This window comes from Pyxicephalus adspersus, chromosome 5, assembly GCF_032062135.1.
Source record: "Pyxicephalus adspersus chromosome 5, UCB_Pads_2.0, whole genome shotgun sequence".
Lineage (NCBI taxonomy): Eukaryota > Metazoa > Chordata > Amphibia > Anura > Pyxicephalidae > Pyxicephalus > Pyxicephalus adspersus.
In genome coordinates this window covers 112663701-112683087 of record NC_092862.1, presented here as the reverse complement: position 1 = coordinate 112683087, position 19387 = coordinate 112663701, and the positions used below count along the sequence as shown (strand labels likewise).

At 34.8% G+C, this 19387-nt stretch overlaps 1 protein-coding gene across 4 annotated transcripts in view; it reads left to right on the top strand.

Moving 5' to 3' along the window:
- The window catches only part of CREB5 (cAMP responsive element binding protein 5), a 257480-nt gene that overhangs the window by 175983 nt on the left and 62110 nt on the right, over positions 1–19387 (top strand). For all 4 annotated transcript variants that reach the window (XM_072412475.1, XM_072412473.1, XM_072412477.1 and 1 more), the window contains one exon: positions 15953–16079. In XM_072412475.1, coding sequence (XP_072268576.1) covers positions 15953–16079 — 127 coding nt within the window. The remainder of the gene's footprint in view (positions 1–15952; positions 16080–19387) is intronic.

The following is a 19387-nucleotide window of genomic DNA, read 5'->3' as shown; positions in this document are numbered from 1 at the left end:
TCCCTCAGCTTTGTAGGCTTTACAAATACAGGTACTGTAATAGTGTACATGTGTTCTCTAGGAAATAAATTGTTTATATGTTAATACTTAGTTATTTCAAGCTTAGATGGTCAAGGAAAATTTAAGGATTATAAAACAGCCTAACTTTTTTTTAGGCTCCAGTCCATTTGGACTTTACAGAAATCCTGGCCTGAGTACTGAAATCACTTTATAATTCTGTTTAGAAGAGCAGAAAAGCTTTTAAAATAGCCATAAACATTCATCAGGTGACACCTCAGCAAACATCCTGGACAAGGGATCTCAGGGATAAAAAGGTTTTAAATGAATTGGATTATTTTAGCTGATATACCGTACTTCCCCAAAAATAAGACCTACCCCGTAAATAAACCCTAGCATGCTAATCATTCAAGGGGGAAATGTAAGCCCTACCCCGAAAATATGCCCTATCAGCAGCTTCCTTGTGCAAGTTTCCCGGAGGGATACCAAGAGAAGAGGACGGAAGCAGCTGGGGTGCACACCGCAGGATCGGGGTACGGTATCAGTTGTGGTGAGTACTTTTTTTTTTAACCAAATGCTGTATGTATGTGTGTTCACATATGTTGGCATGTTCTGTATTGTGTGGGGGCACTATATACAGTATGTGAGGGCACTATGATATGTGGGGATTTTTTTTCTGGGGGGGGGCAATCAAAAGTTTTGCTGGAGGGCTCAGCGATTTCTAACAGGGGTGCCTGCTATTAACAGAGATCCACAAAAACACCAATTTTCATTCTTTATGATCTGGGATATTTGTGTGTTTATTGCATATTCTGGACATATGCAATTTTACTATTGACTGTATTTGTTTATCTTTGGTTCTTTCTAAATGTTTGTTTGCATATTTATTTTGTGTTTCCTTTGTTTTTGTTGCTAAGGTAAAAAAAAGTGATGCTTAAAAGAGAAAGTGCATAAAATGATCAATTGCAACATCAGAAAAATAAGCCTTATTGTTAAAAATGATTAAGTTAAATTATTTATTAAAGTGGAGGAGTGGAGGACAGTGAGGGTGATGCGTGTTCTCATACACATGGGCAAACACTGACGAAATTTAGTGGATAATTCTGGTGACATTGCATATTATGTGATAGTGAATAATTAGAAATGATATCTCAAGGTACAGGGATATGTTTAAAAGCAGAAAAACAGATAGCAGAAACAGAAGCAAAAATCCCCAAAACATCATATATTTTAAAGATATATTGTATAAGTAATCAGAAATTGATTAGTAATTGTATAATAATAGTATAAGGTACAACTATCCAGACTCCTTATGTTGGGTAAGTGGTTGGAACCCATTTAGTATGGCCTCATAATAAACAGTCTGTTGATAACCTCTGTTTTACAGTAAAGATACACGGGTCCCACTACACTCTGGACCTGAAGGAACTGCTTAATAGCCATATTATGCGGTGCAGAGAAACTTTAATTCAACTTTAGCCCCTATTTGCATTTCAATCTTTTTTGTTCTTGTGGAGGTGAGGATTTTCTTGCAATCTCAGCAAGTTGAAAGGGACTGGACATCTAAAAGTAGTAAAATCGATACAAACTTGATATGATATGTACTTGGATATGAACATTTTTGGGGAAGGGGAAACCTATTTCCTTTATGCTTAACTAACAAGCTGCTGTGGCTTAAGCGATTCCAGTCTTGGAGTAATGTGAGCCACCAATACTTTGCTCAATGAGCATGCATTTGTATTAGAAAATTATCTTTTACATCCCCATGTTACAATACTCCTGATGAAGCAGACAGGTTCTGCAAAACGTGTCGAGTTTGGGCCTTAGTGCCTGATACAATTTTGTAACCTGAGTATTGGATTTTACATAGAAATTAGGATCACTAATTATACATTGATAGTAGAAACACTCAACATAGTATGTTGAATCATGTTTAATGATGTTTTTATTTGTGTTGGATTTTCCTAATTGTATATATCATTAATTTTAATTAATAATAATTGTTTGTATTTATCATAAATATGATTTTTTTTTATGCATCATCTTTTTAGTGATTGGTAGTAGTACCTTAAAAGTCCTGCTTTCTCTATACATTACGCCATCTTGGAGTTGAAACTTTTTTGTACAGTACAGATACAGACTGATATTATTAAACCATTTATTTCAGAATGCATTCAACTGTAATTGACTTATTGGCCATTATCAGTGCTTTGCATAGGAACAATGACTACTATGGAGTGGGGCTTGCAGAACAAAAGGCCCTGCCACGTTATAGTTTAATCATTTTGATGATTTTAGGTGTATCTACATGTGCTAAGTGGGGAACCATGAATCTTTATTATTGCTGAAATGTTACACTGCATTTAAAGATTAAATACTTTCAGCATCAAAATGCACTTTTATGTTATAAATACAGGTATTATGTTATATGCAGAATGTCAGCTGGGGCTAGTTGAAGGTAAATATATAGGTTGTCACATTTTCATTTTGTTCAAAATACAGTAACTACTAAATCTGAACCTTTTTTAGTAATAAATTTCACAGTAATTCAATGGAAAATGATTTGATTTCATTTTATCTGAAAAGCTCCCTTTGCTTGCCCCTGTGAGATGTTTACTGGGTTACAGGTTATTATATCTGTGGGGATATGTGCATGGCTTTGGTGAACACTCCACCATTTCATGCACTTAACACCTTGCTCACTTTTCTAGCTTTATATCACATTGGCTTTTTGTAGCAGCACATTGAAGCCACTGCAGTAGGTCTCTAGCTGCTGTTTTGCTGTCAGGATAAAATGCAAGCGATAAAACAATTGCCGCGATTTGAAGCTCAGCCTGTGGGTGAATTACGTGTAGCAGTGTTTAGAGCTAGTTAGACACTTGCCAGCTTTAAAAGTTATTCATGTTATTTAGTTATTTATTCAATATTTATTACAAGCTTTATTACAAGCACTCATGATCATGACACACAAGTGAATTGCAGCTGCATAGAAAAGCATTGTAGCCAGCTACAGCAGCAACTTAGTATCCAGCTACTATTCGCCAGAGAAAACAATCAGTAAGATTTGTAGCTGCTACACACTTGCCTGTCTGACATGACTGTTGGCTAATGACTCTAGAAAATTGGGCTTTTTCTGCATATTGCAGCGTTTCTCAACTTACCGTAGAGGAACACTGTGAATCAGGGTCGTCTCCTCCTGTATCACTGTCTGTATTTGTCTGTAATTTGCAACCCCTATTTAAAGTAGTGCTGCGTAATATGTTGGCGCTAAATAAATCCTGTTTAATATTAATATTAATAATAATAATTAATATTATTATTTACAGGTCTCTGGAAACCCTTTATAAAACCAATGTGTGTCGGTGGGATAAATGCCCATTGCATTCATAGTGAGCTGAAAGAAAATTCCCCTTAAAATAAGTGTCTGAATGCCAGGCTTAAGGCAAATAAATGATCTCTGGTGTAATGATCTGGTGGTCCCCAACTTTTTGGAGCTCACCTGCCACTAAATCTAGGAACTTCAGACCGAACATGCATGGTGAGTCGTGTGTCACTCAAAGGGGAAGAAACTTTCCCCAGAGTGACATCATAATGCCAGAACCCACCCAGAGACACAACCTGCCCACCGTCCTGAGTCTGCGATGCATATTGGAGACATGGTCCGTGGCTCTGGCCAGTGCACCCCCCACAGCGGCGTTTTTCTCCTGACCCCACTCTGAGGTGCACCACCGCTGATCTCCATGCTTTCGTGGCCCAGCTGTTGGACAGCAGACGGGACTCCTGGTGTAAAAGATTTACTGGCTCTGAAAAGTGGGGTTACTATGTAAACACAAGGAAATGGGAGGTCAATCATCTACAGCTCAAGGAACCCCTATTAACCTTTTGAGGAACCCCAGGGTTTCACAGGACCTTGGTAGAGAAAGGCTAAATTGAGTCTTCGTTATAAAGAAAGGAAAAATTAGGACATTTGTGTGTCCTCCTTTACTGCTCCACTCCTCTATTGTCATAGTTGACTAGGTGTTCAAAAAAAAGCTCCCCCTATGACCCAAAAGAGACTTTGCTGTTCTTGTTGGGCCAGTCAAACTGGTACAATGAAACTAGCCCAGATATACGCATTGCTTAATTTGAACCTGTTTTTTGCCCAAGCAGGATAAAGCAGGATTTGCCTAAATAGTGCTTTTCTTTTTTTTTTCATTCATCTGCCATACTTCATTTGGCTGCTAGAAAATAAAATAAAAAAATCTTATGCATGGTCTAAAAAGCATATTATGTGGTGTTCACACCTTCCTGTTCCTCGATTAGGTGGCTGAGCAACTAATGAAAATGTACCAATGAGGTGTCTGGTATAGGATCTAGCTCAAGCAATTTGGAGTTTACATGAGACTGCTTCTTGTTTGCGCCTAAAAATAATAGGCCTGATCCTATAAAGCTCTGCAAGGCCGGAGAAGATAGACCCTCACTTCAATAAATCAGGACCACTGTGTATTAGCAACTTCAGTTAACTGAACCTAATAGTTAGCCCTTCAGTAACAGGTAGTATGCACAGGTTCAGGTTAAATACTCAGGGTAGGTTCAGGATAAACACAGGTAAGCATTTCATATTGACTTTGACTTTCATATTAGAATGACCACTGCCTAATAAATATAGCCAGATTTTATATTATACCCATTTGTTGGACTTTTATAATAATTCTGCAAGATACACAGGTTTTCCAAACTTTAATTCAGTCATTTCTACTGAAAGTGATTTCATTCTGGTTTATGAATCTATATATTAAAGCATACTAGACAAAAAATCAGCCATAAACAATGGAATGCTTTACCCAGGTTATTTTAATTTTGTGTGGCTAAAAAATGAAATGTTCAGAAAACAGTAAATTCTATCAAGAAAAAAGAACTTCTGTTTTAATAATTTTGTAGAGACCTGGCACCTTCCAGTAGTAGATTATATATATTGTTGGGGAGTTTTTCAAGTTATATTTATATGCAGTAAAAACGTACATCTATCAGCTACTTTGTGTACTGTTAGAGCATTTTAAAGAGTCCGGTTATCAGTCCTGAAGCTTTGCTTCCCATTTTCAGGATGGGATCGGTGTCTGTGAGTTTTACACAGGTTTCCTAGCAGTAAAATAGTTGATGGCATTCAAATAATGCATATGAAATTAAAAAGTATGCATGAAATCGGTTTGTAACATGCTATATGCAATTTGTTGGTTAGCTGAGGTCACAAATGCAGTGAGCTTCAGTAGTGAGAGTGGATTGCAGAATGTTAAACAGTAAAACCAAACTGTTTTTAGGCTTAGGCTTTTGTGGAACACCTATCCACATATTTTTATTAATCAGTTTCTACATATGACAAATCTTGCAGTATTCATAGAGAGTTGCAAGACATAAAGATGGCCCACATTTTTTTCCTATAGAAGTTTAGCAGAAATCAGATCTCCTTTAGGTCATGGGAAGCTAAATAGGCCTAAAGGAGGAGGAGCAGTTCTATTATATATATATATATATATATATATATAGATCTGCTTTTATAAAACATCTCCAAATAAAAATAATGAAAATGATTTAGGGTGGTTTTATTTTTATATGTTTTATATTTACTAGCCTGTCTGTAGTGTGGTATGTGTATAGTTTTGGCGAATGTTTTTATTGTTCTTTGTTGGTTTGCCATGGATATGGTCATTTTCACTTTTGTCTTCATGAACATGGCCTTAGTTGAACTCACTGTATATTAGTACTGTGTTTCCCTGAAAATCCCTGAAAATCCCTCCATGTACCATGGTGCATGCGTGAAATCAGAGTTTCTTTCCCCTCTATGTAGGAAAATGCCTCTTCTATACATGCCCGATTGCTGCGGCAATCAAGCCAGAAGGGCAGAAGCTTCTACCTTTTTTTTTTTTTTTAAAAAAAAGGTGTTGCAGAAAAAAATATAACATTTTTACTTAACTTAAGGACTGTCTACCCTTTTATGCAAAATAAAACTTTTGGTGATAGGTCTGCTTTAACAAACCTAATTATTATTATTAACTGAATGCAAGAATTCATGTTTCAAAATGGTGAAAATTTACTTAAAAAAGAATACCTGAACACATGCAAGGAAAAAAAATACATCATGGTGTTGCTTGCATGTTGATTGGATGGTTGAAGAAAACAATCTTGTATTTTATTCACTATGCTAAGTGAAAAATCCTTACAATCCTTTACAAGGTAACAGTTCACTATGCTGAGAAAGCAGCCTATCCCTTAGTAAGCCAACCGTTATTATATATCTTTACAATGTTTATTACTGTTTTATCTGTACAAGCTGTATGATCCAATTTTGCAGATTCTACGCTTTTAGAAAAATGATCAGTTTGTTTGACAAGTTGCATCTACTTTGCAAACAATCAATTTTCCTTTAAGTCACACATGCATTTTACAATAAATTGAATGACTGTATAATATGAAATAGAATGATTTTATCACATTTATTTTGCTTTTTCATTTGCTGTGTGATGGGTTTTTTAAGCCATCAACCAAAATACAAGGCAAGATGAAATTTATACTGTGGCATACCAACCTGTTTCTTTACATAATGTCCCTTGTTTATGTGTTTAACTTATGAAATACATTATCATATTACTACATGTTGCCAAGCCAAGTATGTAAAGTATGTTTTAAATCAAAAAGTTAGGCATAACCTAATAAAGATGTGGTGTTCATTTACTGAATAAAAAAGTTCTGGCTCTGAACCAAAAGAAACCTAAATATTTTGCCAGCAGTTTGCAGTTTACAGTAATCCCAGCATATTTCCCTTATTTCTTATATCTCTTCCGAAAACATACGCCTGTATCCTTTAACATAAGGCCGCAGAGGGCTGGCAGACACTGAGATAAAGGTTCAGGTTGAGAGGTTTATTGTTTCAGCAAAGCTGAGGTTTAGTTATTCAAGATGCTGATAATTGTTGTTTGACTTGATAGATTTTAGAGTCACGTACATTTTTTAATCCTTGCATTTAATTTTAGGAATGACTTGACAATGAAGATTGTGCAAAAAATGACTAAGTTTGTGGCTAAGTTTGTGTACAGAATAAACGCATGTACTGATTGTATACTGCATGCAGGATATGCTTTACCATACTTTCTATATTTCACATACCTTTCATTTTTTTCATATTTACATGCAGGTCAAGTTTTCCCCAAAAGTGACAGTTTGGGAAATACTACTACACTTCCTTAGATTTTGTAACAGTTGTACCAATAGGTTTCTCCTAAATAAAGGTTTTAACAATAGGAATTAATAAGCAGCGGTTGATAAACGGTGTTCTGCGGACCACCAGAAAATTTTGGTGATCCGCGGCTACTGTAATTAGATATATTGTTAGTTTACATTGGAGAGTAACTGCACTGTTACACAAAACCCCCAAAATACCCCATTCCCCATCAAATTTGTAAAGTTAATTTTGTTAAAGACTACAGCTACATTTAAATATACCCTTTGACTCCTGCCGCTATATCATACAACAAAGACAGCTGCTATTTTCATTTGTCATTTCATGTGTGACTTTTCAGAGGACCACTGGGAATGCTGAGAGGGGTAACCATTGTCCAACCCTGGGCAGACTTCATCAGGCAAAAAAGGTCATTGTTTGCATCTGAAATCTATAACTTCATTTATAAATTTTATGTGAAGGTTGGAGATGAGGGGACACAAGGTTTTGTTTAAAGCTCTTCTTCTTATTGAAGAATACGGTTATGCTTTATTTGCATCTACATTGACTGGAGCGTTTACAGAAAAACTAAAAACCTTGCCTTCTAGACATTTTGCAGACCAGAAAACAACAGCCATTCTGTACTCCTTTTCCTCATCATGTCATGGCGAAGTTGGTCTGATAAAACAAGTTTTTTTCCCATGATTCAGTAAAACCTGGTCTGTTTTCAGTGGGTTATTGGAAAAGGTAGTCTGACATTTAAAATTCTATTGAATTAAGTTGATTCTTTTACAGTAACATACAACAATATATTTTAAGCTAAAAAACAAAAATATTAAAAAATGTTATATCCTGATTAAGATAAAAAAGACCCTTTGCTATATTGATTTTCACATCCATGGCCCCAAAGTATTGCCTGGAATAATTTGTCTTAAAGACAGATGTATTCTTCCTTACAACTGTCAAATTCCAGGGCAGCTTACATAGTTGTCACTATACTACCTAGAGATGGTATTGGGTGTGCTAAAATCATTTGTTCCAACTAGATTTGTTCTATTAGCTCCAACTAGATTCTAAAATGTGCAATGTTAACATTCAGAGAATCAACAGAGGCTAAAATCTAAATTCTTTTGTAACATCTGCTTTCTTCTGGTGAGAGTCGTAATATTTCCATCAACATACCCCTAGAGCATTGAAGAGTTGGAGATTTTATCATCCTAAGATAAAAAATGGTCCTGTGAAGATTGGCTGATACTGGTAAATAACCACTATGCTGCCTTTTTGTGAACTCACTTTGCCCTGTATCCCATTCTAAAATGTTTCAGCTGATTTTTAGATAATATTCTCTAACTGGTAGATTATTTAGGTGCTTCAGGCTAAAATTGCTGCCCCTAATTTCCAAAAATGTTTACTGTTCTTTAAAAATAGAGAGATATTGGTTATGTGAGTCATAGTATGTTTACAACATGCATGGTTGTTTATCTTTATTGTGGTGCTTTTTATTATACGTTATATCAAATCCAAATAAAAAAGTTAGAAAATATACACAGTTTGTAGAAGTAGACTTAATCAAGAATAATTTTCCAAACTAAGCTGTTATGCTGTAAACTTTTTTGAGTTATTTTTATGGTATGAGAATTCCTAAAAACAGACAAACAAAACATTCAGTAATGCAACTTTTTTTTTTTTATTGTACATTTATATATTGTTAGATAAATAGCTTAAAACATCCTTTTTAAACCTTTTTAATGTGGGGGAACCCCTTCTGTAATTACTATATCCACCACTCACAGTACATTACTATGGTGGTCAGTAGGAAGACTGGCTTCTTACATTGCAGACCAGCGTGAATGCCAGGGAGAATGCCAGCCTTAGAGATGGCCATAAAGATCACTGGTGTCACTTAAAATGGCCTAAAAGGCACAAACCCCTTGCAACCTTTGGAGGAACACAGGTTGGGAAGCATTGGTTTAAAATGTTAAACTGGCAAACCTTTGAAAGTAATTTAACATTTATCTCTTTGGCAAATATGACACTCATAGGCTAAGTTCAGTAAGGCATTTATCAACTGCGCATTTAACAACTCTTGGGCACCCATTTAGAAATTGCAAAGGTTTCTGGGGGAGTTTAACAGCACTTGTGAACATTTGCTAAGAAGTTTGAAGACTGTATCTGAAACATATCAAAAACCACACCACAAACAAATGGTGGTACAAAAAAGGATTTCAACTGCTCCCATTATACTTTATATATATAATATTTTAAACAGCTGTTTTGCTATATATATATATATTTATATATATTTATAGATATTCTGTTTTAATATATATATATATATATATAGGAACAACCATCCAAATCTCTACACACATGAGCTTTGCGTATAGAAAGAAGTCAAATATATTGTTTTAGCAGTCTGAAATGTTACTGAAAATCAATATCTGTTTGATATGAATAGCCTTGCATTTTTGGTATTTGCCCAATACATTATATTACAGCTAAGGAGTTGTCAAAAGTAGTTATGTTAAGTTGAAATATCTTGACCTGTGTTGACCATCTGACCACAAGATAGGTCCATTTGTATATTTATCTTGATATGACTAAACGGGCCACTTAGCCCAACCTTTTCCTGTATGATATTTGTTGGATAAATTGCTTTTATGGTCAAACATTACTATATGTGCAGGCAAACAAACTTTTTACCCACTCATCACAAAAAGTGAACATTGTCATCTGAGATGTATTGTACTTCTTTTTTTTTGTGTGTATATATATATATATATATATATATATATTATTAATAATAATATTATTATTATTATTATTATTATTATTATTAAAAAACAGGATTTATATATCGCCAACATTATACACAGCACTGTACATTAAATAAGGGTTTTAATAACGACAGACAGGTACAGACAGTGACACAGGAGGAGGACCCTGGCCAGAAACGCTTACAATCTATTATATATATATATATATATATATATATATATGTATATATATGTATGTATGTATTATTTCCTGCATTAGTTTGTACCTTTCCTAATGGATTTCATGCACAGTTATTACTTATCCATTATGTGTTTTGCTCCCCTGATTTCTCTTGCAGTTCTACACAGCCCCGAAAAAATTAGTTTAATGGTGTTTGAATTCGGCGTTCAGAAAAATATCGAGCTATTCGATAGAATAGCTGTCGAACACTCAGTTATTTGACCAACACTACCTAAAATATGCCTAAGGACAAAACTGTTCAAGTTTTGAATATAGAGGTGGAAAGATTAGAACATTGTAAGGTTTATAGCTCTACTGTCTATCCTTTAGGGTGGTTCTCTACTCTCTATGATTGTCCTGATCACAAGTGTCACTGGGAATGAAAGTGAAGGTAAATCCAAACAAGTTCTTACCATAACGGAAAAAGAAGGATTTCCAATAAATTAGGAAGATATCCTTTCACTTTCTGATGAATCTAAAGGACAGGAGATGAAGGAAAATCTCTTCAAAAGGATATAGACAGCAAACAAAAAACTCACATTAGAACTTACTCTGTCCAAAATGGAAAAACAAATTTTGTCTTGAGATTTACTTGTTTCTGCTTGTGGACATATGTTTGCATTTCATATCAGGATACACACCAATTTTTCCCTGCATCTATAAAGTTACATTGATAATCTACAAAATACTAGGGTATTAGTTTATGCAATAAAACTAAACAGCAGAGCTATAACGTGTGGTAATAACAAGCAGAATATAGATCCAGTGCATCTGGAATCATTTGTGTTGTCTAGACAATTTACAGATATATTTCTTATAGGAGAGTTGGCATGAGGATGATGGTTGTGGAGTGCCAGAGTCTCAGGGCATAGGGATGATTTCTGAAACTTGCTACTGCATACATCCAAACCATTGAATTTTTAAAGAATTAATTATAAAATACATGAAGGAAATGTCAATATTAGTTTTAAGCTAAACGTGTTAGCAAAATAGCTAGGGAAAACTGGTGAAAAAAAAACTGTTTGCAAGAAATGCAATTTCACCTGTTATAAGAGTAGGGAAGTAGTTGTTTGCTATGGCTCTGTTCTTTATTTCATTTTTTTTTAAATGATGACCCCCTGTATTATAGAAAGACATGTTAAATCTTAAATCTCGACAAATGTCTGAATATGGAAACAGTTTTACGTGTCAGAGGATTTGTAATTCTTATCAGCCAGTTTTGAAATGCAGGTACCCTGGTTAAAAATCACAACCAGGTCCTACAGTCTGCAGGAAAGTTTTACAGCCAAGCCTGTTGAACAGTTAGGGAACACCAACAGACCAATGATATTTTCCCTATATGTTTCCTTACTTTGTTTGCCATTCAGGAAACTGCAAGCCCAAGGAAACTAAATGGGTTCAAGTGTTGGCCCTCGATTTTAGGGCCTTTTCAGGTCCCCCATCTTTCAACCTATTACAGAGTGCTGGCTTTATGACAGATCCAAACTAAGTAGGCATGCAATACATTGAATTATTTTTAAGGAATTTATAGCTTAATTAATTTTTTTTTTATTTTTTTCATTTCTTGGAATTCAGATTGTGCATTTTAAGATCCATGCTTACTCTGTGCCACTACTTTTAAAGTCTTTTTATTCCAAAGACTTTGCTAGTGTGGTCTTTTTAATAGTATCCTTGTGTAAATATATAAAGAAATGCACATAATATCTATCACATGGAGAATATGGAGAAATAGAAGTGTTTTGGTCAATTTTTAAGAAGCATAGAAAAGTAGCGTAATGAATTATTTACATAATAATAATATTAATTCCCTATTTATTGTACAGCACTAGGTAATATGTTATTATTTTTATTATTATTAGTAATACTAGTATTATTATTAATAATAAACAGGATTTATATGGCGCCAACATAATATGCAGTGCTGTACAATAAATAGGGGTTGCAAATGACAGACAGATACAGACAGTGACACAGGAGGAGGAAAGGACCCTGCCCTGAAGCTTACAATCTATTGGAGCTTTAAAAATACAGTTTATTAATATTAATAATAATAATTTTCTGCCTATTACAATGAAACAAACTAAAATTTAGGGATAATCTTTCCATAAACATTCACAATCAACTTGATTTAACTTTCTGTTTCTACACTGACCATACACCAACTGCAGCAGATTTGTAGCCATTGTTTGAAAACCTAATTCTAATACAATTTCATTTTATGCTGGTGAAACAAGAGGTATTTACAGTGGTTGTATAGTGTGTATGTATAGAGATATGATCTTTTTTCCAAATAGTTTGAGCAGGTTTATGTAATCATTAACATATTTTGATATTATCGGGGAGTTTTATACGGTACGAATGAATGCTGATTTTTAAAGCACATCTGCATCCATGCCCATCAATTCTATCTGAGTAGACCTTTTTGGGGTTAATGTACCGTGTGAAAGATAGCTATGTGTGGGCAAAATAAAGATATTGAAATAATTTGAACTTCCTTTAAACCTATTACTCGTATGTATTTAATTATGCAGGCTTTGCCCTGAGGCACCCAATCTGCTCCTCATCATATCCAGTACGACATAACCTTTCAAATATATGTGTGTGTGCGTGTATATATATATATATATATATATATATATATATATATATTTTTTTTTTTTTTTTTTTTTTTTTTTTTTTTTAATGTTTAATAAATGGTAAAGGATTTTCAGAGCACAATGGGTTAGCTAAAGAGGTAGCACATCTAACAGAGCTTGGTTTGCAGCTTCCTTTAAATAAAACCTGAACTGAGCCATTTCTTAAGGAATAAGTGGCTCCTTTAATACCCTTGTTGCTTTAAATATTAGGTGGAAAACTCCTTTAAAATATCACTGTTTCCCGCTTCCAGATATCAATGCTCAAGTTTAGAAGGACAAGCTCTATAATGGTTAGCTCTAGTTATATCATCCAATGTACATCTTTATTAGTGTTTTTGAACCAAATGCTACACTTAACTTTTATTACCATTCATAAATGTTAAACAATGTTGGTCTTGAACAAAACAGTGACTCTTCCCTGAAAGCATTTAACACAGCTGGGCCCATCGTTTATCTTGGGCACTTCAATTTGATTAGCAGGCCTGACAGCAGAAGGCCATGGTCTGGGGTACTGCAGTATTTATCACTCATGGGAGTAGCTTGAAAATTCTACCTGTCATCACTGACATGTTAATTGAAAGAAAAGCTTATGTTGTCTGTGACTTTATGAATGGTGTTTATAAAAGTACACAGGTAGAAGTAATCTGTCTGCAGAGGCTCAGCTCTCTAGGAACTAGATTAGTAATACAATGCAATGCTGTATTTACACTTTTTTTAAATACTTTTCCTACAGGCTAAAATTTGATATACAAGAAACAATGAATGTAAAATCTGTAGCTTTTACAAAGCAAGTCTATACATGACTGTTCTTTGTTTTCAGATCATTCAAAGATTAAGGAGAAATATATTCATATATACTGCTCAACAAAAAATGAGATAACATTAACATATATCAGATCAAGATACTCACTATATTAAAGTTGATCTGAATAATCTTTCTTTGTGTGATTCATTGAGAACAAAGTGACATAAGAACAGTCAATGGAAACCAAAACTTTGATCCCACTGAGGGCTTCAAAATTACACCAAAAATCAAAAAAATGACAGAATGATTGAATTGGCACAAATTTCATCACAACGACTCATAGGGGTCTGTTAGGTGAATCTGACATTCACTAAAGCATTCCCTTGTGGAGAATTTCCTAGGTCCAAATGTTTCAATGGCAGTATTTAATTCTTCATCAGGGAATGTCTTAATAGTGTATATAGCACTCATCTTTAACGAGAATGGGGCACCAGTGGCGAACCTGTCAAATCTTGTGCTCCTTGGCAAAGATCAGTTGGGCTACGTGGTGGCTAGCTTGGAGCACAGGTTTACAAGAAATTGGGCCCACTTACCGCCCTCATGGAGACAGTTTCTGACAGTTTGGTCCCAAACATGCACATTGGTGAATCCTGTTGGAGGTCATCATGTAGGGCCCTGACAGTGCTTTTCCTGTTTCTCCTCGCACAAAGAAGCAGATACTGGTTCTGCTGCAACCCTGCTACAGCCATGTCCAGCTCTCCTTCTGCAAAGGCTTGTCCCCTAGAATATCCTTTGGGTGTAATAGAGAAAGATTTTGTACCCTGTAAATACTGTAACACATACAGCATGCACCCAAATGATGCTGAGAAATCAATCTTACCACCATACACATATTTTAATAGTGCAAAGTTCATGTATTTATAATCTACATCTGTAAATAAAAACGTAATTTGAGAATGAAAATTAGACTGAGCAAACTAATATTGTAGGGTAAGGTTGCATACACAGATGAAAGTAGTTGGAAACGAACCATAAGTGACCTATTGATAATTGTTAAAGAAAATAGTGTCTTGTGACATTCCAACAATGCCAATGAGCGAGCAACCTTGCTTGTAAGGAACAACCATCCAAATCTCTACACACATGAGCTTTGCGTATAGAAAGAAGTCAAATATATTGTTTTAGCAGTCTGAAATGTTACTGAAAATCAAGTGTATATATATATATATATATATATATATATATATATATACACCTACCATTTTATACATCTGCACATTTTTTATATTGGGGTATTTAGATACACCTTGTCAATATTGCTAATTATTTGCCAAAACCTACTCTTTAACATACTTTCCTATCAGAAGTACTCACCCAAAAACAGTGAAAGTCCAAAAGCATCCAAAAAGCATGGTATCTATACGTAATGAGCAAATTAAACTATACTTGTATATATTTACTTGTACAATATAATAACAATATAAATATAAACAAGATGCTTGAACTACTGTATATTGTGTCTGTATCCCTGCTAAATAGATTTACTCTTTCTATTTGTCCTGGTGACCATTGCCACTCAGACAATTATTCTCCTGTTTAAGCACTGTGTTCAACGGTGTCTGAGTTCATATAGTTCTAGCGATGTCCTCCTCCTCTACTAGTGATTGTATTTGGGTATGGTGATTGGCTGCTTAGGCCTACGCACTACGTACTGGGAGGAGGTCCCATGCTCCCCCATATTCAGAATTACCAGGTTTTTCTTGGGAGCATTAACTGGGTAATGGAATGGCTGCAAGTGTGGGAAAACATTTTTTGGGGTGTGGGTTTCAAGAGAATGACTTCACCTGAATGGGAAAAGTCACCTTTTTAAACACACATTTCTATGACACTAATAAGATTTACAGATGGATTAAAGATGACATCTTTATGTAAAAACTGGTATTATTTTTTTTTAGTATATTGGCATTTTTATGAGCGCATGGCTGTATTGCATAGGTCACCACATTATTGCTTGGTACCATGGTGGAGGTGATTTTCCATAATTACATCCGTTATTTACTTTTAGTATATACAATCCTGCCAGAAATAGAAAGTGATCAAATGTGATTTTGGCTTGTGTTCTTTGTAGTATGGAAAGTATAACAGACAAGTTCTTGGTCAATGACTGCCGTAAAAGTGCTGATTTACTCCTGTTATTGTAACCTGTCCTCCTCTGATAATATGAAAACAGTGTACATGAATGGGGGCTGTTGAGGGGAAGGTTGTGAATAGAACCTAGGTCAAAATATCAGCCATTTCTGGAGTTAGCCTGACATGTAATACGATGTACAGCCCTTAAATGTTTATAATGTCTGTTTCTTACCTTGCTTTCACTTTTCTTTGTAGGCCTGTCCCGGGCTCTCTTTCCTCGTTATTACATCTACACAACCGGCAAAGACAACCCATGCCTGCCTCTATGCCTGGCACTCTACCCAACCCCACCATGCCTGGGTCCTCTGCCGTCTTGATGCCTGTGAGTTATCTTACCTATACTGCAAACATTAAGGAGCTTTATAAATAAATGGGATTGCTTTGGAATGCTACTGTGTCTTCAAACCTGTGTCTGTAACTTGTTAGTATTGTTTTTTTATAATCTTTGCAGTTACTGCTTTCCACACTCCAGTTCTTAAGTAGTCAGAATTGATCCTGAAAGTTAGCATGAAGAAGCAGCTACTTCATTATGAAACTGCAGCAGGAAATACCTGAGCTATGCCCCATCATCTTCTACCAAGGGCTGCTTTTAGGATATTTACACTTCCTGACCCTGGATATTTTTTCATCAAGCAGCATTTTTGCCACATGGTAGATAGTAAATCAGCCTGCTATTATTCATTTAAACATGCAATATCATTTTCAGATGGATCTAGCTACAATGCCTTGAATACGAATCAATTTACTTTATAACAAATTGTGTATGCAGCTAACTTGTAGTATTGTTAAAATGCTATAGATTTTATTATGTAAAAACAGTATTATGGTCACTTGGTGCATCTAATCCAAAGAATTAAATGTAATTAGCACAGGATTAGCAAACCTATCAAGTTTTTAGTTTTCCCAGTGTTCCTGTTATTATGTTTTAGTCTCCCCCTTTGTTACACTAACCTGAAAATGTTACAATTGTGAACAAAACAAGAGGTGAGGATAACCTTGTTCAGATGACAGCTGTCTTGAAGAGAATTATCCATTCTGACCAAATCTGAAGCTTTAAATTGCTTTGTCTTTAGATATACTGTAAATCATATCTATAGGTACACAAGTAATGCTACAATTCGCTGAATGTAAATGTATGAAAGTTGCAAAAACTATTTATATTAGGGCATTGTTTGTCTCATTATTAGGAATCTTTCTAGCCTCACAGGTATGTTTAAAAAATAAATATTAAAAGAACCTGTGTTGAGGGACTTGATTGGGATTATTTTGATGACATTGGTTTGAGGCATTTCTTTAATTATGCAGAATTCCTTGACACATGCATTAGACCTGCACCTCATTCTGTCCAGCATTTACCTTACTTTTAGCAGGTTTTTAATTCCCATTAACATGTATATGTATGTCAACACATTCTGATCTTAAGGCCATCAACATCTAATCTGTTTCCTAAAATATATTCCCTAGGATATGATACATGAAGACTGTGTAAAAGAGAGAAAAGTGATAAGATAATGAAACAAAAAATGCCCTAGAGCTCAGCAGTTTGTGGTCTTTTTACAAATCCAGGCCTGACCAAACACTTATGAAAGATTTATATGAGAATATCCCTAAGCTTTTAAGATAAAAGCTTGTATCTTCTTGTATCTTTTCTCAGATCACTTCTAGCTATACAGTATAGTCATTGAGGTGGTCTAGGTACAAACTATGTCACTGAGTGTCATGAAATTATTATAGACCAAAGCCAATGTGTTTATGTATTAAAAGTGTGAATGAGTGCAGATTAGAGGAAAAAAAACTATTTCACTATAATAATTAAGACACCGTGCCTATCAAACTGATTTTTTAGTTTTGGAAAGGTTAGGCTAGTATAATATTTTATAATTGTAGTAGAAGGTATCTCCCAGTGGTAACAATGGAATTTTTCTACTCTTAAAAAACTATTTCTCTCTCATTTTATGTTTGCCCTCTGATACAGCTGGCACCAGACACTACAGGAGAAACTGTGTTGTAGCTTTTAGTAATCAGGCACTGTTATTCTAGAAGAATAAATAGCGAATTTTATTTGTTAATTGACATGAAAAAAAATTTAGGAAAGGTTTTGCCTCTTACTGCCTCCCCATAATGCTGGCCTATTATTCCTGACAAATCTTCATAGTGGGGACTGAAAAAGAATTTAAATGAAAATAAAACAATTTAATTCTCACAGTCACATATACCCTTCTGTATACTATCTTTACCTAAAAATAATTTTTACCTGAAGTTCTTATAGCGCAACATGCAATGCATGCATTCCCCTGCAAAAACTAAAGAACTGTTTTTTGGTTGGAGCATGTAGAGAGTGGAATGCTGTAATTCATAGTAAGTAGTGGAAAATTGCCATTAAAACTTGAAGAATATCAATAGGTCCCCCTGAGGGGATGGCCTCCTATACCCCCAATTGGCCTGATTGTTCCCTTCATCTCTGTCAGCACTCGGTGTCTTTGTAAACATCTGTGTAAGGCAAGAATTCAAAACACAGGTACCTCGTGTCTAAACTTGTATGATTCCTAGACACATATCCAGGTTCAGGTTTGGGACACAGATGAACATATTATGTGTATTAGTTTAAAAATATCAAAATATGAATCTGCGGTATAAACAGGAATATTCTTCTCCCTGATTTTAATTTCATTTTGGCACGTTTTTTGTTTTAGCCTTCCAATGGCAGTTTGCCATAAATAAATATATGTGTGCAACTGCTGTTTGGAAAGCTGTTGTTTACTAAACTCTGAAGACTTACCATCATAACAAAGACCAGATTATATATGTGGAAGTCTGCAATTTAGAGGCTCATTACCTAATTCTTAATTCAGAATAGTCATGAAAGCATCAAGGTGTCATCTATAATACTGTCTATAAATTTAATTTACGTATTTGCGTGCTCACCTAACGTAGGAGCATTTACAGTTTAGGTATAAATATTTTGGCCCTCCTAAAATATAAGTTAAGCATGGCACAAAGTAAATTAGCAGTGAGGTGTATATTCTGTTTATTCCAATCTACTGAATGGGACTATGACTAAAGTTGGTCATACATGGGTTGATTTTTCCATTCCATTGAGTAGCCCATTTGATCAATTTGACTTTATGAAATCAACCATAAACCTATTTTTTTGTTTCGGATTTGAACAAAAGTGACTAAAACGAAATGTAGAATAAAAAAACTTTCAAGTCAGTCAAGTTGGAAGCTTGCTATTCATCATATTCAAGTATTTGAAAGGTTTATTAGACTTTTGGATAATTTTCTGCTTAATCGAATTTTGAAGAATGAGCATATATTTTTCATTTATTGAAGGCTAGATCTAGGAGAAAGATTGTTGTCAATTTGCATTTCGATTGGGTATCGATTATGGTTAGTAGTACAACTGATTGATTTTCAATTGATGGTGATAGTATTATGGTACAGTAATAGTATTGTATGGTTTCCTCTAATGGAGAGCATTTTTGCCCTCAGAGTGTGTGGAATGCATATACTTGTGTTGACGCAGTAAGAACATTGTAATATAAGCTCCTGTAGAATGTGGACCCGTGAACTGATATGACACATAAACAGTTATACATACATAGTTATAAAAACATAGTCCAAAAAATA